Source organism: Carettochelys insculpta, chromosome 21 (genome assembly GCF_033958435.1).
Source record: "Carettochelys insculpta isolate YL-2023 chromosome 21, ASM3395843v1, whole genome shotgun sequence".
NCBI lineage: Eukaryota > Metazoa > Chordata > Testudines > Carettochelyidae > Carettochelys > Carettochelys insculpta.
In genome coordinates this window covers 19497297-19523506 of record NC_134157.1, presented here as the reverse complement: position 1 = coordinate 19523506, position 26210 = coordinate 19497297, and the positions used below count along the sequence as shown (strand labels likewise).

At 45.4% G+C, this 26210-nt stretch overlaps 1 protein-coding gene across 1 annotated transcript in view; it reads right to left on the bottom strand.

The window, feature by feature from the left end:
* Positions 1-26210, bottom strand: part of CCDC187 (coiled-coil domain containing 187) — an 85258-nt gene that overhangs the window by 36814 nt on the left and 22234 nt on the right. Inside the window, exons 7-12 of the mRNA XM_075015859.1 lie at positions 20958-21071; positions 19456-20207; positions 18746-18840; positions 17197-17858; positions 15081-15180; positions 3241-3431 (exon numbers count right to left, since the gene is read on the bottom strand). Coding sequence (XP_074871960.1) covers positions 3241-3431; positions 15081-15180; positions 17197-17858; positions 18746-18840; positions 19456-20207; positions 20958-21071 — 1914 coding nt within the window. The remainder of the gene's footprint in view (positions 1-3240; positions 3432-15080; positions 15181-17196; positions 17859-18745; positions 18841-19455; positions 20208-20957; positions 21072-26210) is intronic.

Genomic DNA, 26210 nt, shown 5'->3' with positions numbered 1-26210 from the left:
CTTGCCCAATACACATCTGTTAACATAATCTGTTAGTCTATAAGGTGCCACAAGACTTCTTGCTGTTCTTGAAGCCACAGACTAACACGGCTACCTCTCTGATACTTGACCCCAATACATATGTTAGCTTTGGATGACCACATACTTAAGGGGAGATTCTGGATCCACATCCTTGTAAACTCCTATTGATTTCAACAGGCACAAAGTTTGATCTATAGCACATTACATAAATCTTGTAAACAATTATAGTGTCAGCTCCTATACCAGCAAAACTCATTTAAGCTGTTGGGGACTTTTCCCTAAAAGAAGGGAAATAAAGTGACCTTTTAGGAAGGATCGCATGCTATGTGTTTTGCTGTAGCAGGTCTGCACCAAAGAAGAACGCAGAAAAGGACCCTACAGAAGACTCGCTGGTGTTCATCAGAATCCAAAGAACATTTCTGCACTAACTCAGATCGACACTGAGTTAAACAATGTTTCCTGCCTAAAGTGATGGTGTGTCTCACTGGTAAAGATTGTTGTTTTCCACTGGACATCTTTCCAGTGATCCTCTGTGGACAACACTGTTGGGTTGGTCACAGAGAACCACTTTTATATATGAAGCGGACAATCCATTGTATTAGACAGGGACTGTGGATTTTATATCATCTGTTTTTATAAGAAAATGTATCAAGAGCCATGGATGGGCCCTTTCTCTTAACTCCAGGTGATAGATATGATCAAATATTAAATATTGTGAAAGTTCCCATTAGTTCTGTTGCCTTCTATTGTACAGGTTGAACTTCTCTAGTCTGGTACTTTCTGATCCAGTTGGCACGACTTTAGTTAGCTGCCCACTTATCATGGGTGTGGCCAAGTTTCCCATTGTCCCATAAAGTTTGTTTCCAGCCACTAGTCCTGGCTCTCAGTGTTCTGTGCTGTTATTTAGCTGTAATTACCCCTAAATGTCTAAGAGCCCAGTGAGCAGTGGAAGTGCTGGTAACGTGCTAGACAATAACTCACCAGCCGTAATTTGGCAAATTCTCTAGTTTGGCACCAGCCAGGTTCTGAGGATGCCACACTAGAGAGATTCAGATTTTACATTTTAAGGGTTTCATTATGCAGTAAAGGAAATACTCAGTAGCAATTAGTACTTTGGGATGCATACATTTTTAAGATAAATATTTACATTTTGCAGTGATCTATATAATTGTGCCTCATTATACAATCTGCACTGCAGAAATGACTCACACTCTTTTCTGCAATAGAGAGTACCAGTATTAAGATTTTTGTTCTTAGTTATAGGAACATTTAATTCTCTTTCCTGTGCATACACGTCTCCCATTTGACAGCAGTGGTGAGCACAGCTCTTTATGACCTGTAGTTCAAATCTATATTGTCCCTAAAAATTACAAGAACCTGCCTCATCTAGGAAGATGTGAGTCGAGCTGGGAGCTACCTTGCCTTGGGGCTGGATTCAGTCAAATTCCATTGACTTCTGCAAGTGCTCAGGTTTTGCAGGATTTATTCTGTATACGAGCTGGGCAGAAGTTTCTATTGTTGTCCAGCTCACAAACTATATGTAGTAGGGGTTTTCCCTCCTTATCATGAGACTGCCGAATCAGGGCCCTTCTCCATTAATACGGTATGAGTCAAACACTTTTTGTTCAAGGTGAAACTGCAGACAAAAGACTTACGCTATGTCTACACCATGGCATGTTTTTTTTTTTGACGTTACTTATTTTAACATTCTAATTCTAAATAAGTAATGCTGGGAAATTGCATTCACACAGCCACAGCATTGTGAAATGGAGCGTTCTCATTTACAGCCACAGCTTTGCGAAATGGAGCCTTCGCTGTGTTTTGTTCACACATTCATTTTCGACCCCGGAAAGGAAGGAGATAAGCAAAAGTCATTCGCAGAGCTGGAGTAATTATTTCAAGGGAAAAGCCCCCTCACCTCGAATTATCCCACTTGGCTGCATGAATAATTTGGGGTGTTTTTGGAAAAGGGGGTGTTTTTGGGGGGTGGGGAGAAATAGTACAGACAAGCCCTTACTCTCCAAGCATCTGAACTGCCCATCCTATTTGTTGGAGGCTGAGGATGAGACAGAATAAATCATGCTGATTTGCTCCCCCACCTCAAAAATCCACTATGCATATAAAATCTTTTGGGGGCAGGGAGACCCACTACAAAGCATTGTTGATAAGAGCGAGGGCTTTTTAAAAGTACCTTCTTTGGAGAAAGATTATCTGATCTTGTTCTTTTGTCTCTGAAAAGCCCTAGAAACAATGCACCATCTGCTACTGTTTGGCAAAAGGAAGCCAAGGTCTCCTCTGACAAAGGCATGATTCTATTGTTTGCTCCTTAACCCTTTCAACAGCGAACTTTCCCTTGTCTCTCTGCAAACGTTAAGGTGACATTGCATCGCAGCACCAACCTTCCTCCTGCCAATCCCCCGGGAATCCCTAGTTCGACTTCTGACCTGCCACTGACCTTAGTTAACTTGTTTAAAAGCTCTCTGCCTCAGTTTTCCCATCTGGGACAATATCCCATATGTACCAAAGAGGGGGTTGGGAGAGTTAGTTGTAAAGTTTTTTGAGATCCTCAAACAAAGCCTCAAGGGGTTACAAAAGTATATGGCGATAACATAGCAATATTGCAATCAATGTGTTTCTTGTCAAAGAGGGATGTTTGTCACAGCTACAGGTAGCTTTTAAAAAAAAGTGGGATATGTTTTCACAGTAAAGGTCACACCTTTCCCCCTTTTTTTTGGGTACAAGCCAGAGCGCAACATTTCAATGACCATTTTCACAGAAGCATCAAAAATTCAAAACCACTTGTCTGTCCCTCATCACACTTACAATGCTCTCTTCCTGCAGGACAGACTCATAGAATACTAGAACTGGAAGGGACCTCAAGAGGTCATCAAGGCTAGTCTCCACCCTCACAGCAGGACCCAAGCACCATCTAAGTCACCTTTGATGGATGTTTGTCTAACCTACTCTTAAGTAGCTCCAATGAGGGAGATTCCACAACCTCCCTAGGCAATTTATTCCAGTGCTTAACCACCCTGACAGTTCAGAAGTTTGTCCTAATGTCCAACCTAAACCGTGCTGCAATTAAAGCCCATTGCTTCTTGTCCAGAGTCAGGACTGCACAAACTTTTCTAGATCATAGGATGGCATTACAAACTTCTTTAGCAATGTAATGAATAACTACTGCATATGGTGATGTTTCCATGTTAAATGCTGTCTTACCAAATTTGTCGTCAGATTCTTTTTGCAACCCAATCCTTCTGGCTGGAGAAGTGCAAGATTCAAATCCATGACTAAGAGCTGTTCTGAGACTTCGTTTGGGAGAGGGTGAAACAATTTCTGCTTTATTCTGAGCTTGAGAGAGAGCATCAAACGTGGAGCGATTCCTTTGATTTGCAGACTTTCTCTCTGGACTGTGAAAAGCCAACAAGGAAAATTTGTTGAATGACAGATGTGAGGGGAGAAGTCTTTCAAAATCCTGCATTTTGTAATAAGGTCATAATTTGACATCAAGATAAAATGGGTCAAATTAGTGTTGAATTAACACAGTAGAATTTAAATTTACATTCCAGTTATACAGGCTGAACTGCTTTAACCTGGAACTCTCTCATCTGGCAACATCTCTAATCTGGCATGATTTGAGTTAGCCAGACAACCACTTATCATGGGTGGGGCCAAGTTTCCCACAGTCCCATAAACTTTGTTTCCAGCCACCAGTCCTGGCTCTCAGTGTTCTGTGCTGTTACTGAGCTGTAATTTACCCCTAAATATCATCTATGAGTCCAAGAAGCAGTGAATGTGTTGGTAACGTGCTCGACAATATTGACCTCCCCCGGTCTGGCAAATTCTCTTGTTCAGCTCTGGTCAGGTCCCAAGGATCCTGAATTACAGAGGTTGAACCTGTACTAGGGCTGGATTTTTCCCCACTGTGTCAACTTGCCCCTCAATGCTGAGTGTGATGTTGTATTTCTCGATGGAGCCCAGGGAAGCAAATGGATGGAAGCTGCATGTTGTGTCACTAAAACTCCTGCAAGCAATCTCCCAGGGAAACAGTGAATGCAGAAACACACTCAGGAAATCTTTTGCATGACTGTAAAATCTTGCTGCCTACAAGTTTGAAGCTGTAATTGTATACCACCTTTCTTCTGAGAGTCTCAAAGCACTTTACCAACAGAAATGAGCAAACCCCCTGAGGTAACGAATTTGTTACTGTTGACGTTGTCCATTTTGCCCGGTGCTACACATGTACACTAGGTTCTTGTCCTGAGGACTTTACAGTCTCAGGATAATTATTCCCATTTTACATATGGGGTGTCTGAAGCAGGGGCAAAGCATCTTAGCTGAGGCCACGCAGAGTCACGTGGTGAGGAGTATCTAGGAATCCTCATTCTGAAGGTATGCTCAGAGTACTCAGCCAGACACTTCTTGCTAAACAACATCAACAACAACAAAACAATTAAGAGGCTGGGAAGGAGCAGAAGATTAGAGAAGAAGCATGAGCTATTGGACACAGGCCTGTATTCAGAGGGTATGTGAAGGGTATGAATGCACTCGCCCATTTCCAGTTTCTCTCCCTTCCTCCCTGCAGCATTGTGCAGGAGGAGCCTGCAGGGCATAATGGGGAGCCCAAAGCACCCTGGGAGCTATAGTTCTATAGCCAGCTCCCTGTCTATAGAGCGGGCCCTAGAGCAGGGAAAGAACTACATTTCTCAGCATGATGTTGGTTGCTAGCAACAGGAAAGGGAGAGGGACTAGGAGAAAATTGTCCCTAAAGATGGAAACTGTCTGTGAACATATCTTGAACACTGCTGTGAACTTACTATCATGAAGAAACGTTTGAGTTACCGAAAATCTATTTAATCACTACTGCCTCTATATAGTCTTAACCGAAAAACTCTGAAGACAAAGACTGGAATATTTTGGAATATTGTTTTTCATTTTACAATATTAAAGCAAGATCCCAGAAGGTAATTTCTATAAAACCTTTACTACTGTATAAGCGTGTACTATAACAAATCCTAACCAGCAACTATACACCGCACCACAGTCACTCTAACTCAGGGAGCCACCCATGCAACAAACCTCATTGTCAGCTCTGCCCACATATCTACACCAGCAACACCATTATAGGACCTAACCAGATCAGCCACACCATCGTGGGTTCATTCAGCTGCACATCTACCAATATAATTTATGCCATCATGTGCCAGCAATGCCCCTCTGCTACATACATCGGACAAACTGGACAGTCTCTACATAAAAGAAGAAACACACACAAATGAGATATCAGATATGGCAATATACAAAAACCCATAGGAGAGCACTTCAATCTCCCGGGCCACACAGTAGCAGACTTAAAAGTAGCTATCCTACAGCAAAGAAATTTCAGGACCAGATTCCAAAGAGAAATTGCTGAGCTACAATTCATCTGCAAATTCAACACCCTCAGCTCAGGCTTAAACAAAGACTGTGAATGGCTGGCTAAATACAAAAGCAGCTTCCCCTCCCTTGGTGTTCACACCTCCAGATCAACTGCTGGTAGTAAGCCTCACCCCTGCTGACTGAGCTAACCTTGTTATCCCCACCCTTGCTCTGGCTTATTTATACCTGGCCCTGCAGATGTCCAAGACCAGCATCTGATGAAGTGAGTCTGTGCTCACGAAAGCTCATGCTCAAAACTTTTCTGTTAGTCTATAAGGTGCCACAGGACCCTTCGTTGCTGCTACTATTAACAAAGTCATTTTGCCAATCACTGTTTCCAGTCATCTTTTTAATTAACCTCTCTTGTACACACTCATTGCACAACTATTTTGATAAACTCCTTTATATTTAAAAAAATTGCAGCCTGAATTTACAAAAAAGCACGCATACACACACACACATTCACACTCAGAAATTCCTGGCTACAGGCTTGGGATAACGACAAGGGATTATGTTCTATTCCCAATTCCACTTAATTGAGAGACCTGTGGAAAGTCTATCAGCTTCCCCACCTATCAAACAACCAGCAAAATTGGCACTTACAGTTAGATTCTATCAGCAAACAAATGTTATAGGCAGAGATACAGATAGGACGAGAGCATCTTATATTGGTGGTAAACACACCACTAGAAGGTGTTATATAGTTATATGCCAATTGCTGGACTTTGTCACAATGGATTAACCATTTAGTAAAATGTTTGTTCCGCTTGTTAGCCCTTTTATAAATGAAAGTTTCACATAAAGTTGACTGAATATCATACCCAAACCCCTCCCTGTACCTTGGTAACGAAGAAGTTAAAGAGGCATCTGTTTACCCACCCAAATTACTACTTGCCCAGAGCTGGATTTTTTCAGTGCTCCTGAAAATGAAAATAATTACTTCAGCATTCTGAGGCTTAATTTATTAGAGTTTAGCTGTGCAACCCCTGCTCACAGTAGGGTGTACTTGTTCCACCTCCACAAGTCAGGATTGCACAACCCCACCCAAGGTGTTTGCAAAGCTCTTTGAAATGCTTTTATACAAGGTTCTACGGAAAGGCAGCATGCCACCCTGTATCTCATTTTAGGATGGCTGGTGAATGTGGCTACTGCACAGCCAAGTCCTCCAGTAGGTGCAAATGCTTTAATAGGGTGAATCCTGTCAAAACACAGCCTAGGAAGCCCAAGGAGCTGCTTTTTCCTGTGATCCAGTCCAACATCTCAGTACTCTGGATACTTTCAGCCTGGATCTGAGCAGTGCATCTCTGAGCGCAAAGATGCCCGTTGGCAGAATGGACACAAAGTCCACTGGGAATATTTTTTAAAAACCAGCACAGAGCATACCAAAAAGATTAGGAAGGACCAGGTGAAAATGGGCAGCTATTGATCTAGCGGCAGTTCAAACAAGGGCAGGAGACCAAGTCAGGCTGAAATATTGACAGATGGTTTTCATACAAAAAAAAAAAAAGTGGAATTTTTTTTTTAAATCAGCTTAGGGAAATCCCGTTTCATTTTTCCATGAATAAGCTTTTCTTTGTTGTTCCTGGAGCAGAGTGACCCAGAAATAGCTACAACAAGTAGAACGGCTTCTACCAACTTGTGCCTCGGGTTCCATCTTCAGAAAGCAAGGTAAAGCTGGAGGAGGGAGAGATGGGAGGGGATGTCTCATGAAGAAAGTCTAATATTTGTCTCTGGCAAATCCCTGGGGCCTGGTCTCTGGATTAACATAGTGTGTCGGTTTCTCACCTGGCTCCTGAGCCTCCTTAGGGATCACTTGGGCAGTGACACATCCTGCCTCAGAAAAGACAGGGATCAAAGGCTTGATCCCAAACTCCCCCTATACAATGGAAAGACTCCTATTGACATCTGTGGGAGCTGGATCAGGCCCTGAAGGGAACAGAGTGATAGCAGGGGCTAGATGTTCTGTCTATGATCTCTAGTGGTTCCTACCCCACCTCTATCCGCATGGGATCTGAATGGAAAGGTAAACACACCACTAGAAGGTGTTGTACACTTATGTGCCATTTGCTGGACTTTGTCACAATGGATCATTTGGCACTGGCCATGTATGCAGGGAGCTCACAGTTGTGGCCTTCAACCTAGTACTCAGCAGAGCATGTGCTCCAGAAGGAGTGGAAATGCAGAGAGTGCCAGATTAGAGAGGTTCAACCTGTACATGACAGCTTCTCTCTCTTACTTCTTTCATGGAAAATATAGTTCAAGCTTTTATATCAGTCTGTGAATTCAAAGGGAATGAAACAACCCAACTTCTGGTGTGATCAGGCCCTGGGAGCAGAATTGGCTCATTATTTTTCTGCAGCAACGTTCAATGGCACCCTGACACACAAAGATTCAGATCCTAGTGACATGCTGGCCTCCTTGAAGTCCAGGGCAAAACTCCCATTGATGTGAGTGGGGCCAGGACTTCCACCCATAACAGTTGTCACTTTTCCCACCTATAGTCCCATGCACACAATATAGGCCAGGCTATGTTTCCCCCTCCTTGTGCTCCTCCTCTTATCTTGAGGCAGGATATAAGACCTCCTACTTTTTCTAGTTACCCAACTGAATTCCCTGATTCTTCCCTCTATTCCAGGATTTTAAGTGAGACCTTCATTACTGGGTCTCTACTAATTTTGATCCCCTTATTCCTGGGCAAGGTGCCTGTTTTTGTCACGTGACTTCATTGATTCTTCCCACCACTGTGCATACAAGACATGCCTCTTCTATCGTTGCGTATATAAGTCTGTGTGCAGGGTTATAGCCCAAGAAATAAATTTAGGAGCTTCATTTCAAGCAGTCCAAAGTTTGTGGGGGAGGGTAGTTTCAGAGGCAGAGATTTAATCTAGGCTCCTTTCTCCTTTCCAGGCATTTTGGTTCCCCCCACTGTCTAGTCCACCGCTGGCTGAGAGAGGAAAACAAGACCCTCTTTATAGAAAGTGAAAAATCTTTAAACTGTTATCCTGAAATGTATCCACAGTGAGCATGAGATTCATCAGTGTGTTCAGATCTGTACACACTTCAGAGCTTGCATGCCTGCCTGTTTGCATATCGTCTAGACTAAACCATAGCCTTCAACAGGCAGCTTTGCACATACACACAGGCTAATGTATTATCATAACACATACACACATTTCAAGCAATGTGTTGTATTTTCCTAATAAAACAACTTGTTTTTATATATTTGAATGATACAAATGTAGGATAAAAATCTGGGGGAAAAGGCCCTAATAGTGCTTTTTGTACAACCCAGGAGTTTTTCGGTAAAAATCTGTTTAAACAAAAAACAAAGGGGTTTAGCCAAGGACTACAGGGCAGGATTGGTGTGATTATCTCTTTATGTTCTCCACTTTCTGCCACTCCATCTTCATTACCAACACAGCACCATCACGAGACACTCTCCAGTTAGCAACAGACTGGGCTTGGAGACACCCATGGCCACAGCCTGCCTTCCATCCCTCAAGTCCAACTGTCTCATATTTCCTATGTGCACAGCTCCTTTCCTCTCTGAAAGACACAGTCGCAACAGGGTGGTGCTGCTTTGTGTGAAGGCCTCTCTTGGGGAACATGTTTCTGTGCTTCTGCTTGTTAACCAAACCAAGCTCTCCTTTTTCCGTAATTGCATTGTTCAGGAGATCAGCCCAATCTCTCTTATTTCTCCTTTGTCTGGGGTTTGGCAATTACAATTGAGGGTCTGTTCCTAGCTGGATTCAGCAGGATTTCTGCATCTCACTTCCATTAGCGTGAATGAGAGTATGTACAAATCCCAGGGCAGCAAGATAAGAGCAACCAACCCCTGCCGCTTCTTAAGCTAAAGGGCCTGATCCTGAGAGGTACAGCTCATCTGCTACCTCGCTTCCCCGATGTTTACGCTTTTGAGCTCTTTTTGGCTCAGCACAGGTGACGTGCATGCTGCATCAACCTCGCAGCTGATCCAGGAATCGGTGGAAGCTTTGTGAACACAAAGAAGACGTTTTACCTTTCAGTAATTACTCTTCATAACTCTGGTAAGCTGAGCCATCCAGATTTCTCTCGCCAGTTTCTATTTCCCTCACGTTTTACTTTGTTTGAGCAGTAGACTTGTAAACAATCTTCTGAGAAGAATTTTGTGCCCCATGAATGCCCAGCTGCAGCTCACATGTGAAGAGTGGGGGGACGTCTCCTTTTTACTAGACCGGTCTGCAGTTTGATATTGAGCAAGACTGTAGGCGTGGAAATCCAGCCCCCCACATTTCAAATACTGCCCTCCTTTCCAGGACAGACAGACTGAGAGTTTGAAGTTAGCCTGGAAGGAGGCAAACAGCCCAAGTGCAACATCACACCTGTGTAAATCTAGCACCTCCTGTGATTACTCTGCATTTGCCTCTCTGTAAAGTTAGAGTGACATTGGCCCATTGCATTGGTAGTTTTGAAGTCATATGAAAAATTCAGTGCAGGACAGATCTACTGATGAGGGGCAGGGGCAGCTGCCCCAGGGCCTGGAAATTTAAAAGGGCCCTTGACTCCTGGTTGCTGCTACTACAGCGGCAATGGCAGTGGCCAGAGCTCTGGGCCCTTTAAATCACCATCAGAGCCTTGGGCAGTGGGCACCCAGGCGGTGCTAAAGAGCTGTCTGCTGGAGGCTAGAGCCTAGATACACCCTTTCCTCCTAAGGCCCCACCTCTTTCAGGAACCTGGAGCTAGCCCCGCCACACCTTACCGAGGGCCCAGCAGCAACCACTAGCCACTCTGCAGCCGGATATGGCCCTTAGTTTTATGCTGCACTTGCTGTCTCCCACAGTAAGGAGAAAGGACACATCAAGAATGGGGACAGCAAATGCTGCCGTTGTCTTAGGCCAGGTCTACACTAGACCTGAAAGTCGATTTCAGAAATGCAATTCTAGATATGGCAATCACGTAGTTAGAATTGACGTAATAGAAATCGACTTACGTGACTGTCTTCACTAAGGAACATCGATGGGAGAGTTTCTCCCTTCGACCTGTCTTACTAGTCACCAAGTCGATCTGTCTGGGGTCAGCAGTCGACCCCTGTACTCCTCACTATTGACTGCCAACCCCAGATAGATCGATTTCACCCGTCTTTACCAGACACGTGAAATTGAACTCCGGAAGATTGACCCTGACTGGGTCAATCTTCCCGGAAGTGTAGATGAGCCCTGAGACAACGAAGAATCTGCTCTTTGAGCTCTGACCCTCATGCAGGTTCAAGGATCCCTGCTGCAGCCATGCAAACGCCTTTCCCTTTCCTGGCAGCTGCAAGGGAGGAGCAACATTAGGGTCTCCTAGTCTATCCCTGGCCAGTTCGACAGCGTATTTATCAGTGCTCTGCTCTGCAGGGATTAAGCTGTTACAGCTACACTGAGGACACAATGAGGGGCATTTATACAACGAACTCTCACATTCTAGAACACATTTGACAAGCCCAGAGTTTTTGTATCCCGCTATCTGCAGTAAACCTGCACCAAATGTGCAGCTGATGGGAAAATTTGAGTCCCCGTTAAGTTAATTTTATAAAAAAACATTCCCAGCGTTGGCCATTCTCAGCCACACTCCTCTTTAATTAAACACGCCTCTGTGTGTTCTATAACATACACACACAAATGTGTGCACACACACACTCTAAACGCTAAATCTGCAGTAATTTGTAATTTCTCTCTCTGGCCACCCCAGCAAACCTATGGCACAAAGTGAGTGCAAACAATTAAGGTAAATGAGTCTATAGCATCCAATTGGCTAAACCCCCCCCCCCCTTTAATCCTCCACAAAAAGGAGATCAGTAGAGATTTAACTAGGTGCTCGTAAAGATAATCAATTTAGTCTACTTCTGTCAATGCCATATGTCGTATCAATGTGCGTTCTGCCAAAGAGGAGGCGGACGGGGAGGAAGATCTGCATATTACTTCTCCAGACATCTTGGGGATAAATAACACCCTAAAAATAATGGGTCTCTGGACAGAAGTAAATGTATAGAACTAGGCATGATGCACTGTAAACAATGTATGGTGCTGGTGCTTGGCATAGTGCAGGTTGCACCTCCCTGGTCCAGCATGGTTGGGACCTGACGGGTGCTGAACAAGAGAATTTGCTGGACCAGAGCAAGTTGAGGGCTTCTGCTGACAGGCAGCCCTGTGCTCCAGGTCCCCAGGGACTGGCAGTGGCCCCACACTCTCCAGGGTTGCCACAGGGCTCCAGCCCAGCCCTGTGCTGCTGTTGGGCAGGCAGAGGAGTCTGGCCCTGTGCTCCCCAGGATTGCTACAGGGCTCCAGACCTTGCCCCATGCTGCTGTGGGGCTGCCCCAGAGCTCCTTCCAGGCTTCCAGATGCTGCTCCAACCCTGGACAGGCTGCTGGACCCCACTCCAGCCAGGCCCTGGGGAAGCTGGTTCCAGGTGGGCTGCGGATGCTGGCCCAGTCCCAGCCCTAGGATTCCCTGGTCCTGGAACGGACCACACCAGACCACAGAGGTTGTCAGATGAGAGAGTTCCAGGTTTGAGAGCTGCAACCTGTAGATTGTTCAGGCTGGTTTTAATTGCCCCCATTCTGTTCCCCTTCCCCTCTACAGCTCTTGCTATATTCTAGCAGGAATCACCATGAGGAAATGGTTCCTGACACTTGATACAATTATGTGACACAAGTAGGAGTTTTGCCTGGATCAGGAAGACCCATTGGCTTCAATCTGCCCAGGTGATCACAGCTAGGATTTCAGTGGGAGTTGGACATCTACCCCAGTTAACAACATTCAGAGTTGAAGGTGCACAGCACCTTGTCGGATGCGGCCCTTGTTAATGTCTACTCCAGAACATTCAGCCTATATTCTTCTGTGCCCACCAAAGAGAAGCTTGATTTAGGACTACAGAGGCTGGCTAATAAGCAGAGGTCCATCAGCTACTGACACAGATGCATTCAAGAATTCAGTGTGGCATTAAAGTTTTCCTAAGTCTAGGAAAAGGCAAGTAAGGGTTAGGACTGTAACTCCAACAGTTGTGCTTAGTATTAGCAGGGATCTCTGATTTTTAACCAATGGATTTCCTTACTGCCTGCAAAATTCCCATTGGTTTCTGCTGGTGTATGCGCACTTTAGAGGCCTGAACAAAGGAGGAGCTGGGAAGTTGTGGATGCTCATGACCTCTCAGGATTAGGACCCAGGCCTGCCAGTTAGGGTCCAGTGTGTGCTTAGTGGCGGATTAACATAAGGGCAAAAGGGGCCATTCCTCCAGGGCCCCATAACTCCATTGTGTTGAAACAATTTGCTTTAATGGTACAAAAGAAATGTGTCATGTTGTTCTTATTTTAAAACTTATTTACGTGCAGTGTGATTATACATCATGAGCAATAATAAGCATGAATAGCTTTTAAGGCATAAATAATGATGTTTAATATACTTGGGGGCCCCTGGTGACGGCGTTGTCCCAGCGCCTGACCCATTTTCAATCCACCCTTGTATGTGCTTCTCCACTACAAAACGTGCTGGGATAAAGCCCAACCTACACCCTGAAACATTCACATTTGTGAAAGTCTGTCGTCCAATCCAAGCGTTTGGTGTGTGGCTCAAAAGCAAACTCAAGGAAAAAGCCATCAAGGATCACCCAAAGGCAACTGGCACCCGAGGGGGTTCCAGTGGCACTGGGCACCTGCCCAAAGAGTTGAGACTACACCCAGGAAGTGTTTGATTTGTATGGTGAGGCCTCTGGGAACACAAAATCTCGCCTCTGAGGATGGCCCTGAGACAACGGCTCCTCCTTCCAATTTATTTAAAACAATGGGTATGCGATGCTTTAAAACCTAAGAGAGCCGGAAAGCAAAGGGGGGGTGGTGTGGGGGTCTCTAAAGAGTTCAGTAGATTAATAGCTCCCCCTAGTGGACAATTATTGAATTGTAGCAGGAAGATAATAGTCATGAGCCAAATCCTGCAATGCCTTCTGGAAGGTGCTGGGTGCTCTAACTCCATTAGCATCTGAAGAAGTGAGTTAACTCACGAAAGCTCATGCTCTAAACTTTTCTGTTAGTCTCTAAGGTGCCACAGGACCCTTCGTTGCTGCTAACTCCATTGAAATCAATGAGAGACAGAGGTGCTCAGCACTCTGCAGGATTGGCCCCACCCCTTTCTAAGTAGCCTGCTCTAGTCTATACGGGTGGCTTTCTCCAGCCGGATCTTCATCCACCTGATCCAGCAGAGCCGGTATTAGCTACAGAACACAAGGTGATTGATTGTTCTCCACGTCCACAGCAGGGCGACAAGAGGAAATTGGCTTTGTTTGCAACAAAGGAGATTTACGTTAGATAGGAGGAAAAAACTTTATGACGTGAGGATAGTTAAGCACCGGAAGACGTCACTTTGGGTACGTCTGCCCTGCCATTAAACACTCCCGGCTGCCTGTGCCAGATGACTTGAGCTCCTGGGGCTCAGGCGATGGAGTTGTTTCACTGAGGTGTAGATGTTTGGGCTCAGGCTGGAGCCTGGGTTCTAAGACCCTGAAAGGCAGTAGGGCCCCAGAGCTTGGGCTGAAGTTGACTCTCCCCTCCCATCCCAGCCCAAACATTGATGCTGCAGCGGAACAGTCGCTTTGCTTGCAGTCAGCTGGCCTGGGCCACCTGCGGGTCTCTGACTGCAGTGCAGAAAAGGCTTTAGGGAGGCTGTGGAATCCCCGTCCTGGGAGGTCTTTAAATATGGTTTGGGCAAACAGCTGCCAGGAATGACCTAGGTCTACTTAATCCTGCCTCTGTGGGAGGGACAGCCTAGGTGGCCTCTTGGGGTTTCTTCTAGCACCATGTTCCTGTGATGCTGTAGAGGCCTCAGGCAAGATCTGCGGGTGGCTGACCTGCACCACAGCCAGCACAGCCCTGGTTACTTTCTCTTTTTGTCATACAAGCTAGATGGCAGCTAGCGTGAAAGCTGGGGCTCGCATCCTCAGTTCCAGCTGCACACATTCCCACGTGGTACAAACCCAACTCCCGGGCTGAGTTCTGCACAAATCCAGTCTTGTTAGGCTGCAGGCAAAACTCCGCAGCCAAGTTTTGTTCTAAGTTTCTGGTCTCTAAACCTCTGCAAATTGCAGGCAATGAGTATGGAACCATTTTCTATTCTCCAGGGCGGCTAAGAACTTCGCAGAGCCCTGGGATAATACGGGGTGGAGGCAGAGAAAGGGAAATTGAAAAACCCAGCTCCCATTCCCCCTAAGCTCCAGAGGAAGTTGTGATCAGGTTTCACATTGTGGATCTGGCCTATTGCTTGAAAAGGTGGTTGTCAATTTTTTCCTTTTGATCAGCCTGTGCACTCCCCACAGCTTGTTGCAGAATCAGCCTGCTTGTCAGTTCTTTAAGCACTAAAGAGCATTTGCGCTCCATGCTGTGTTTGATGCCACTTATTTTAACCATATGGCAGGCAAAGTATTTATTGCAGAATAATATACATTACAAACTTGATTGTCCAGCGTCTCTGGGAGATGGGGGTTGCCAAATAATCAAACATGCCAGTTAGTTGAGAAGGGGCAGCCGGCCCCCCAAGCCCCTCTTCGGCAGCCCCAACTGGGCAGTGAGCTGAGCAGATGCCGGTTAACTGAACATGGCAGATAAACAAATTTGGTCACAATAAAAGCTGGTTTACCTTCCGGTGAGGAATCTGGAGGTGGGAGAGGCTATGCTGGTAATCAGCTTTCCTCGCAACAGGCATGTTTCTGCGTCAGATCCCTTCTTTATGACAGAACCTTTGGAAAAGACAAATGAAGGTTTTTAATAAACACGTTTCAAAGAAATGCAAAGGACCATGGTTTACCCTCGGTGCTTTTCTCCGTGCTGACATACGAGCACTTAGCTCTTTTATAGCTCTCTTGAGCCAAAGATCTCCAAGTACTTCAGGAAGGTGGGTCATCGCTATTATTCTCATTTTGCAAATGGGGAAACTGAGGCACGGAGGGGGGGGAAGTGGTGTCACAAGCCAGTGGCAGAGCCAAACACAGAACCCAGATCTATTGGGTATAGCATCACACGTGCAAATTGAGGAAAATAAGCCTGTTAAACTCTTATCCCAGTTTTCCGAAGAGTTAACTTTTTCTCAGTCCAATCCCACCCACAGTCTCATGACTTCCTCTCTGCGCACAAGAGCACACAATGGATAGGTTGAGGAATCTAATTTTATCCCCATCTCTGGAATTCCTTAGGCACCCCGTCACAGTTCCCTGAAAGCTGAGTGCTTGGATGGCCACCCAGGAGAGATCCAAATGAAGCCCAGCTGATTAGCAGAGCGCTCACAGCTGTCAGCATGTGTTTTTACTGGCAGTGCACATCTGCCCGTCAGTACCCATAACAAAATTTATTCTGCACATGGATAGAAAAGCATTAGAGGGAACACTGCACCCCATGCTCCTCCCTATCAACAGAGTAGGAGCAATTTTTATTTTGGAGTAGTGTAGCATTCCAAGCATCCGGCAGCCAGACATTTCCCTTCCCTTGGACTCTGCTGGAAGGATAACCAGTGCCAAGCCTATAGCCATACAAACAAATACTTATGAGAGCTGGGCCAAAACGGCGATATTCTGCTCTGCTCTGAGCTTCCCTAGAGACTGAAGAGTTCAGAGCTGGTGATCCCTACTGCCCCAGCCTCTCCTACACAGGGTAAGATGTTCACCTCGTTCAGCTGCGAACAGAACAGTCTAGCCACTCCCTGCTGTTTTTGACAGGGGGCGGTTTCAAAGGCAAAAGGGGCCACTGTAGGGAGCCCAGATGCCCTGATTTCATAGGGTCAGTCCCAATATTCAGGGCTTTTTTTCTGATATAGGCACCTATTGATCCCCACCTGTCCCAATTTTTCACACTTTGTCTGGTCACCCTAGACCAGCGGTGAGGAATCTTTTTTGGGTCGGGGCCACTGACCCTCAGAGAAATCAGGTGGGGGCCACACAATGGAGAGAAGGAAAAATCCCTCTCGTGCCTGACTGAGACGCTTTGCTCCCCTCGCTCCCCAGCAAAGGTGGAGGATGACTGAGGTTCAGGGCTTTCCTCAGGCCAGACTGACTCCTTTGGGGACCCAGAGCTACTAGATTCAGTTGGCCCCTGCCAGGGAACACACGGGGCTGAAGGGGTGGGGTCTGGGTAGGAGGGAGGGTGCAGGAGTGTGGGGGTGGTACAGGGTCTGGGAGGGAGGTGGGGTACAGGAGCAGGCTAGGGCCATGGGGCGTGTATGTGAGGGCGATGGATGAGGGACCTGCACAGCTCCCTGGAGCCACATGTGGCTCCACGTCTCCTGCCACTCCCAGGCACCGCCCCCTTCTGCTCCCATTGGCTGCAACTCTGGCCAATGGGAGCAGCAAGGTAAAAGCCTCCAGGTGAGTGCTTCCCTGTGCTGCTGTCCCCCCAGCTGAGAGGAGCGGGAGTGGCAGTGCACGGAGCCAATTCCTCCCCGCATCAGGCAGAGCCCATGGGCCAGATCTGGCCCCAGCTTACCTTGATCCAGCCCGTGAGGCTTGAGGGCTGCCCCACCTCGGTGGGGAGACAATGATGGTGCTCCAGCCTTGCGGGGGCAGGAAGATGAGACTGGACAGTCAGTGCAGGCTCCCCAGTGTAGGTGTGGTGGGGGCAAGCCCTGAGCTTCACAGGCTGGGACCCCTGCCCTACACCACTGAACATCGATGGAAGCTGAGTGCCTCTCCTATTTCATGTCTTTGGAAACCTCCTGCAATGCTAACGCAAGTCCCCCTGTTGCATCTTCCATGACCACACCTCACCTTTGCACATGTCCTCCGGGGCTCTCCCATGCATCGCAGAATTGGAAATCCCTGGTAACTCCTCCTTAACAGTGTCTGTATTGGACAGAACAGCCTGTATCGGTGCTGTCCTTTCTTGGGCTTCCACTCCTTCGGGGCTGGCCAAGCAGAGAGACTTATCCAGCCCATCCCGTGCACAAACTAAAGAAATCCATACGCCATTAGGACTTGGAGCATCCAGGAGTGTTCGTATGTCCAGGGTCTCATTCTGCTCACTCTTAGGTGCCTTGGGCTTTGAGCACGGAGACCACCAACTGGGAGGTAAACATTCCTCTCCTCCATTGTCACCAGAGACTTGCAGCCTGTTTGTTTTCAGACGTTCAGTTGCTATCTCAATCCGCTCACCAAGCTCCCTGGCGAGGCAGTGAATGGCCTTCACTCTAGCCTGAGTGTCTCTATATAGAGGAAGGCTGGAAGTATCCTCAGAAACTGAGTCCCAGGGGTCAGATTTTGCAGTTTCTGGCAGAAGGAAGAAGCTCTGGGGAGGTAGGTCCCGAGTTGGAGAAGGGCTGACTGCCAGGTCTTTAAGGTTCAAAGGGCTGTGAAACCCACTTCTGGATGCCAGTGAAGAAGGAAAATCAAACTTCTCCATTGCCTGAGGAGTTGTCTTGGGATGTAAGTCCCTGTACAAATACAAAGGGAAACCACATCAGGGCATGAAGTAAGATACAGTCAAGGAAGTCAGGCTGACTTTTAAAAGACTCCAGACAAAGAGTCCTCAAAGACCAAGGCAGCTCATTGGACAGAGAGATGTATGCTTGTAGATTAGAAAATGCTAAATAAATTCAGAGCTGAAGATGTACAGTGAGGTGTTAACATCTAGTTCAGAGCTTCAGAGACTTGTCTATTAAACACTGTAGAATTATATCATTTCATAATATGAAATCTAAAACCAGGCTGAAAAATTGGCCTGTACCTCAACTGCATAAGGTTCTCCGGCTGTGTTTATAACCCTGTCACTGATCATTGGAAACTAGCAGTGATCTGGTCAAAGTACTACCCCAGTTGAGTTGGGTTTGGCTTTCTCTATAAAACTCCAATTTGAAATTAGTCTTAGGTTTGGTTTCTCTCTCTCTCCTGTCAGTAAAATAACACACACTGGAGCTTTTTTAAAGGCGATCTTTCAATGTTTTATAAGACATAATTAGTTAGGCGTTGCAATTTCCCATGAAGTATGACTACTCTCCTTTTGATTGGCTGATAAACAAAACCCCTCAGTGACTGGATCACTGGCTCCAACATACACATTATGCTGGTCTGAGATCATGAACCTCAGCACTCTTGGCACCCTATTTTAACCATTGCACTTGCATTCGTACATGATGAGGCAATATGAATGCAGGAACCCGCAGCACCTGCTACATCAGACTCAAAGTTCTTTCTTGTTTCTGAGTAACCAGTGACATTATTTGCTAGATTTTAGAACAGAACACTTTTGACAAATCTCCAGGATATGCTAGGGAAAGGACTTAAGAGGTGCACTTTTGTATCACGATGGCTCTTGTAATACCTCCATCTCTGCTCCTCGCGTCTCAATGAACCACATGATGTTTTATGCGCCAGCTCCATAAAATGCTGTTCCGGGCTCCTTTTCATTGTCTGTTCCTAAAATGAAATAGTACTAGAAGTGTAATTTCTAAATAACTATGGAACAATAAAATACTCTTTGATCTTTCACCCCATCTAACAGCTGGCCTCCGTAATCAGATAAAAGTCTACTACAGATGCCAAGAAGTTATTCTTTCAGCTCAAGCAGTGGAAGTTTATGGTTTTACTCCTAAGGATCAAAGGTTCCAACCCCCTGGATAACCCACACAGGGATAAGAAGCAACAGGCGTAAATCGCAACAAGGAAGGTTTAGGTTGGACGTCAAGAAAAACTTCCCATCAGGATGGTTAAGCTCTGGAATAAATTGCCTAGGGAGGTTGTGGAATCTCCATCACTGGAGATATTTAAGATCAGGTTAGATAAACAGCTGTCAGACATGGTGCTTGGCCCTGCGTGAGGGCAGGGGATGAGACTTGATGACCTCTCGAGGTCCCTTCCAGTTCTAGTGTTCTATGGTTCTACAATTATCATTAGCACTTTAATTCCCATATTTGTCCATATTTGACTGAATTCATATTAAAATTTAAAATCACTTCTAATACAGTACTGCTGGTCAGGAATTTTTTCACTTTATCATCATCCCTGTTCATTTACTTTTCTTTATGTACTTACTTGGGCAAGTTTATACTGAGAACTTTGTGTTACAGGAAGCGGTCCCCTGTTTAAAGTCTGTGCCGCCCCACAACATGATTTCTTTGCGAAAGCTTCCTTCTGTTTCCTGTACAGCTCCTGCAATCTCTGAGCTTTTGTCTCTCTGGCCTGCTTTAAAGCCTTTTTCTCCTCTAGGTTTTTCTTCTTTCTTTCCTCAATCTTTCTGTGCATAAATTCATGCACTTCTTCCAGGCTGTAGGAGTGGGATTTCCTTCTGTTTATCCTCTTCTTAGCAGACTGATTAACATTTTCCTTCTCAGACACTTTCTGTCCAGGACTGTTTGAGCCCTTACCTCTTGAAAAAGATGCACTTTTTCCTCTGCTGCAATTTCTTGGCTCTGTTCCAGTTTTCGTTAAGGAGTACCTGCTCTTGTGTCTGCCATAATCAGAGAGAGTTATACCATTGATTTCAGTTGAAGAAGAATTGGTTTCTGGACCTGACTCTGAATCTTCTGCCTTTCTGGTTCTGGTCCCTTTCCGCTGCTTTGCATTTCTGTATTCCTCACAAGATTGGTTTTGCAAATGTAGATCCCTGAGTATTTGCTTAGCCTCTCTGGTCAGAGCATTGCTGGCAGTTTCAGTGGAACTGCCTGGGGTAGTCTGACAGCTTTTATGCAGAAGGCTATTCCACATGTGATCACCTCCTCCAGGAGCATCATTTTCTCTAGAGCTTTGTTCCATCTGCGGGGTTGCTATAAATTCTTTACTAGGCTCTGGAACAACATTTTAAAGCAAATCTTAATTACCTTTGACTTTATCATTTTCTGTATCCAACACATCAGCCACAAAACCTACTTTCCACTAACGGGCTGTCACCATTTGCCTTTCTAACTCCGACTTTGCTGGGGTTTGTTCTTTGCAGTAAAACCTCAGCACAAGCTGAAAATGACTGCAGGTTTTTACTGGAAGCCAGTATTGCGAGAGCTCTTTTGGACGCTGCAGCGTCAGCTATATGAATGATCTGTGGGGTATGGACCTTCCATGTAAAAACAATTTAAGACATAAAACCAGCTTCAGACTCCATATCTAACCACTCCATCTATAGTCGTGGTGTCCCACACGCTAGCCACTAGCCACATGTGGCTATTTGGCAGGTTGAATGTGGCTAGTTGGCTTGAACAATAAATATCTTTTCAGAATAATGGTGCTAAGTTGCTATAGCTGTAGTCAGAACTGGTTGGACACCAGGGATCTGTAGTCTTGGTTCAAACACAGTGATGCCATGAACTGGCCATGTCTCTACAATCTCTATGGAACAGTTGTGCCAGATGATAATGGAACAGTTCCATGGGGCTGTGTAGTGGAACCATCATTAATGTTAGGCTCTCATAGTGACCTTGAAGAAATAGTTTGTTTCATCTAGTTTCTGAAGGGTGTTTCAGCCATTTGTTTTTCTTTAACAAAATAAAAGACTAGAATCTCTCCCCTGTTCCTTATAACCCAGAAGTCACAGGTAATTGTACCAGAGTCATCTGTAGATTTGCTCCCCAGCTTTTGAAATTTGGGAGGTGGCCCAAGCAATTTTTTAACGAGCTTCTGACCTTCTCGCCATGCAGAAGCCCCACACAAGCTGGATCCTGCAAAACAAAATACAGCCACGGGCTTTCTTCAAATAAATTAACAAAACAAAGCAAGAAAAGGGGCTTTGAACTTTCTTATCAGGCTTCCAGAGACCACACTCAGGATGTGGGAAGGAGTGGGAGACAGTAGGCTCCAATTAAAGCTGGTCAAAACGTATTCATCGGGTTATAAAACTATAAAGGCTGCTCAGATTTTAGACCTATGCTCCCTACTAATGTCCATTTACAGCGTGGCATAATGCCACCTTGAAGAGCCTGCAGATACGAAAGAGAAAATGGGCTAGAGAGAGACCTGGGGATCAACAGATCTAAAGGGTTCTCCAGATAGGATGGAATCCTATTTTTGCATCATGTTCCTGTGACTGTTAAAAGCATTTTGCAGAAATCTGAGACTCCCCAAATCCCAGAGGATACTAGATGAAGAAAAGCTTGTGACTTTCCCAACCCATATCTGCTGACAGGTGCTGCAGGGGCTTGGACACAATGAGCTGCAGAAGGTATTGAAGGTATTAACAGCGCTACCACCTGTCCTGGCTTTCCCTGGGTGAGAGCTTTTTTGAGGCAGCTGTTTAGGGAAATTTGTAAGGGTGCTCTGGACATGCTGCCAGCTGAAAGTTCTTAGGCTTATCCGAGAGGCCCCATTTTTTGCACCTCAGAGGTGTGATCCGTAGATGTTTAACGAGAACATGATTTTATTTTTAATTATTTCAATCTCACTAGAATGAAGTAATGTATTTTTAAGCAGGTGAGAATCAGCAGGATACAGTACAGAAGAATCAATGAGCCATACAGCATGAGAGGCTGTGTGTAATGCAAAAAATAAATGATACCACATGAGGTACAAGAAAATAATTCTTCCTTAATACGTGGTGACGCATAATAGACAACATTTATCAAAGTTTTACTTTATAATTTCAGATTATATTGATGGCACGCCAATACTCCCACTGGTATAATTATGTATTTATACCAAACGCCTCACCAGCAGAGTATGAAGTTGGCTTAACAGACATATTTTTTTCCATATGCCAAAAGCCTCTGTAGTTTTCCATGGATAACAATTTTTAACAAAGTTATGGAAACATTTGAATAGGACCATTCTGCTAAGGTGAAATAGACCTTATTGGGCCGGATTTATGGGGCACTGGTCCCTGTCGGCAGACAGGACACTGAGCCAGATGGACCTTTGGTCTGAACCAGTGTGGCCGTTCTTATGATCCTAACGAAAGAGGCAGATGGGTGCCAAGTTCCGAAAAAACGAATGCCCTCATGGATACATGTGGGCTTTGAGCTGGGCATGGGATTCCCAGCTCGGGAATTATGCCCACTAGTGCTGATCAAGCTAGTGTGCTGAAAATAGAGGGCAGCCACAACAGAGCAAGCAGTGAGAGAGCCTAGCCGCCCTGCTTATGTACCCATTCGACACCAGGGGTGTACTTGGGGCAACTAGTCCCTTATGCACCACAGCAGCAATGAGTATTTCTCCCCGAGCTGGGGATCCCATCCCACTTCTCCTGTGAATATATCCTAAATCTTGCTGGCTTTCAATGGGAGGCAGGCAGGCTTGACAACTGGAGATGGGAGGGGACAAAGAGGGCAATTTCCCCAAGGTCTGGTGATTCATAAGGACCTGGGGCTCCTGGCCCCTGCCACTGGTACCACAGCAGCAGTGGTGGCTGGAGCCCTAAGTTCTTTAAATCACCACCAGCGCACGGCACACCGCTCTCCAGGTGGTGGGGCGTGTGGTGCTGGAGCTCTGGGCGGTGCTGATACCTGCCTCACCCCTTTCATCTGAGGCCCCGCCCCTTCTGGAAGCATGGATCCACCCCCCCTTGCCTGGGGGCCCAGTAAGTCTGTTGCCTCCACGCCAGGCAGGTGCCTAGCTGCCTTTGTAAGTTCTACTGCCTAAATCCGGCCCATTAGTAAAGCAGCTTTATGGCAGACTGGCTGGTAAAGGGATTTCCCGGAGCCCGCTCAGCTAAGCTGTTTAAATACCAGCTGTAAGATACTGGGCCAGTAGCATAAATGGGCACCTCTCTGATTTCAATGGAGCCACACCTTCCTACACCAGCTGAGCCTCTGGCCCTTGTCTGCAACACACAAACAGCAACCTCTTAAAACAAAAAAGCGGTCCAGTAGCACTTTACAGACTAACAAAATAATTTATTAGGTGGTGAGCTTTCGTGGGACAGACCCAGTTCTCCAGACCAAAGCCACACCAGAACAAACTAGCGCCATTCTAGGGTATCAGGTTTACCGCTAACTCCTGTGGTTCATCTTTGCTAGACAATCAGGTCAGAAAATGAATCTTGTGAACTGAAGTGCCATGAAGCACAATATTGTGGTCCTTATAGAAAGGTAAATAGGAAGAGCACCCCCTGCGAACTGACTGACATCACTTTCTGCAGTACCCTGGAGTTACGCTGGAAGGCTCCAATCCAGTTACTGACTAGACCAGCTAAAGTGGGGCCTGCAGAGTCCAGTGACCACCAAGGGGTTGTGAGTGATTGATCTTTTGAAAAAAACAGCTTTCTGGCGTATTTCTCTGTATAGTTCTGGGAGTAATAGAAATCCAGTCGGTGGTTGTTTTAAAACTTAAACGTCCGTTCAAATTTCTCTAAATGCAACAGACTAAAACTAAAAGTGGCTTTAAGCACTTTTCCCTCCCCTGGCAATGTCTCATTTCAATTATGCTTTTATTTTGTTTAATCTGCCCAATTTTTTATTAACTTCAAAAACTTATGTCAAAATTTGAGAACAGATTGAGTCCCTGATGAAAACGCCTGCCTAGAGGGAAACCATCTTAATTTAAATATTCTGCAATTATTTTTTTCTACTTTCTATGAACAAATGAATATTTTATAGCCCCTGTGACTTAACTTTTTGTTAACTACAGCAAATTTATAATTCATCAAATTCCCAAGTAGTTTGCCTCTGACCCCTGACCCCTCATTCATCTCTTCTTAGACCTGCCCTGGGTTCTTCACTGACAGAAACTAATGGCCAATAAAGACATCGTGACAGTGGCAGTTACAATGATTAATGTTTCATATAGCATGGTCTTATTATGACCCGGTCTCTGAGGAAGATCAAGCTATTTTTCAAGCAATCCATTAAAACAAAAAAAGGAGGGAGAAGAAAATTATTTTATATTTCATGCATTTTAAATAGCGCTTTGGTAACAGACCACACTACATCGTTACATTCATAATCTCATCTGTACAGTGTTAGATGGGGGGCCTTTTGCTTCCCTCTGAAGTCCCATTCTTTATACTCTTGACGAGGTTAAATACGTCTGCTTAGATAATCTGCATATCCAGCACCTTTTGCTTGGTTCCTTCAAAATTTCATAGAATCCTAGAAATGTCAAGCTGGAAGGGATCTCTAGATGTTACCAAGGCCAGCTCCCTGCATTGTGGCCAGACAAAGTACAGGTTGAACCTCTTTAATCCAGCACCCTCGGGACCTGACCGGTGCTGGACAAGAGAGTTTGACAGACCTGAGGAGGTCATATTGTCTAGCACATTACCTACACTTTCACTGCTTCCTGGGCTCTTAGAAGACATTTAAGGGTAAATTACAGCTAAATAACAGACCAGAACACTGAGAGCCAGAACCGGTGGCTGGAAACAAACTTTATGGGATCGCAGGGAACTTGGCCACACCCATGATAAGCAGACATCCAGCTAACTAAAATCATGATGGATTACCGCTGTTGCCAGATGAGAGAGTTCCGGATTAGAGAGGTTCAACTTGTACACCTAGACTCTTCCTGACAGGGTTTTGTTCAACCTGTTTTTAGAAGTGTCCAGTAAAGAAACGTCCCTGAGAAACCTATTCCATAGTTAACTGCCCTTACAATTAGAAAGTTGGCTAATATCTAATCTCAATCACCTTTGCTGCAGATTAAGCTCCATGAGTTCCTGTCCTGCCTTCAGTGGACATGGAGAACCATTGATCGATGTCCTCTCTATGATATATTGCAAGACGATTGTCAGGTTCCCCCCCTCGAGTCACCTTTTCTCAATACTAAACATGCCCAGTTTTTTCAACATATCCTTGCGGGTCAGGTTGTCTAAAACTTTTCAGCATTTTTGTTACTCTCCCCTGGACTTTTTCCAATTTCTTCACTTTCTTCCTCAATTGTCATGCCCAGAACTAGACACTGATCTCCAGCTGAGGTGTCTCTCAAGTTAAGTCGAATAAGACAGTGACCTTCTGTGTCATTTGTAAAGAACACTCTTGCAAATGCACCTCAGATGTGGCTAGCCTTGTTGGAAGGTACACGATCATCAAGTCCTAACAAGTTTGAATGCAGCCATTTCCAAACCAAAAGGGTGACATTCAAGTTCACCAATGGGAAGTTCACCCTCCTAGTGAAATAGTTTTCCTAATGTCCAACCTACACATCCCATACCACCACTTGAGACCATTAGTTCTTGTTCTGTCATCTGTCACTACTGAGAATAGCCTCTCTCCATCCTCTTTGTAATCCCCCTTCAGGTAGTTGATGGCTTCTACCAAATCCTCACTCACTCTTCCCTTCTGCAGACTAAATAAACCCAGGATCATAGAAACTTGAGCGTAGCAATACAACAGTTCAGGACAGAAAGTAGATCACACCATAAGCTGTTAAAACTAGAGAACTCTTGGGTAAGCAGAATGTAGCTACCTGTGTTGTAATTTTGGCCAAGGGTCCAACCAACAACCCTGCAAAACACCCCTTGGGATTTCAGATGCTTATAACTGCCCATAATCTTTTGCATCTCATCCCAAAGATGACATTGTTGTAGCACAAGCCCAAGTCCCATCTATCCACGATTTCCTCTCAACAGATCACTGAAGCCTAGCCGTCTGCTTGTATGCCAGTTTTTTATTGCTGTTGCTTATCCTCCCCAACAAATGTTTAACTATGCCCTTTATTTGTTCATTTTGGCCACCTGTTCCATTATGTTACTGACTTTGTTAATTCTCTGTAAGCACCCAATGAACCAGAATCCTTGACGGTGGCTCCCAGGAGTTCTTGTGTATAATGTATAATATAAACAAAGTATGTGAGATGGTTCTTTTCTTAAGCGCCTTTGTCCATTTCCCCCTTATTAATTCCTGTCATTGTCTCAGCCCAAATAATTTGCC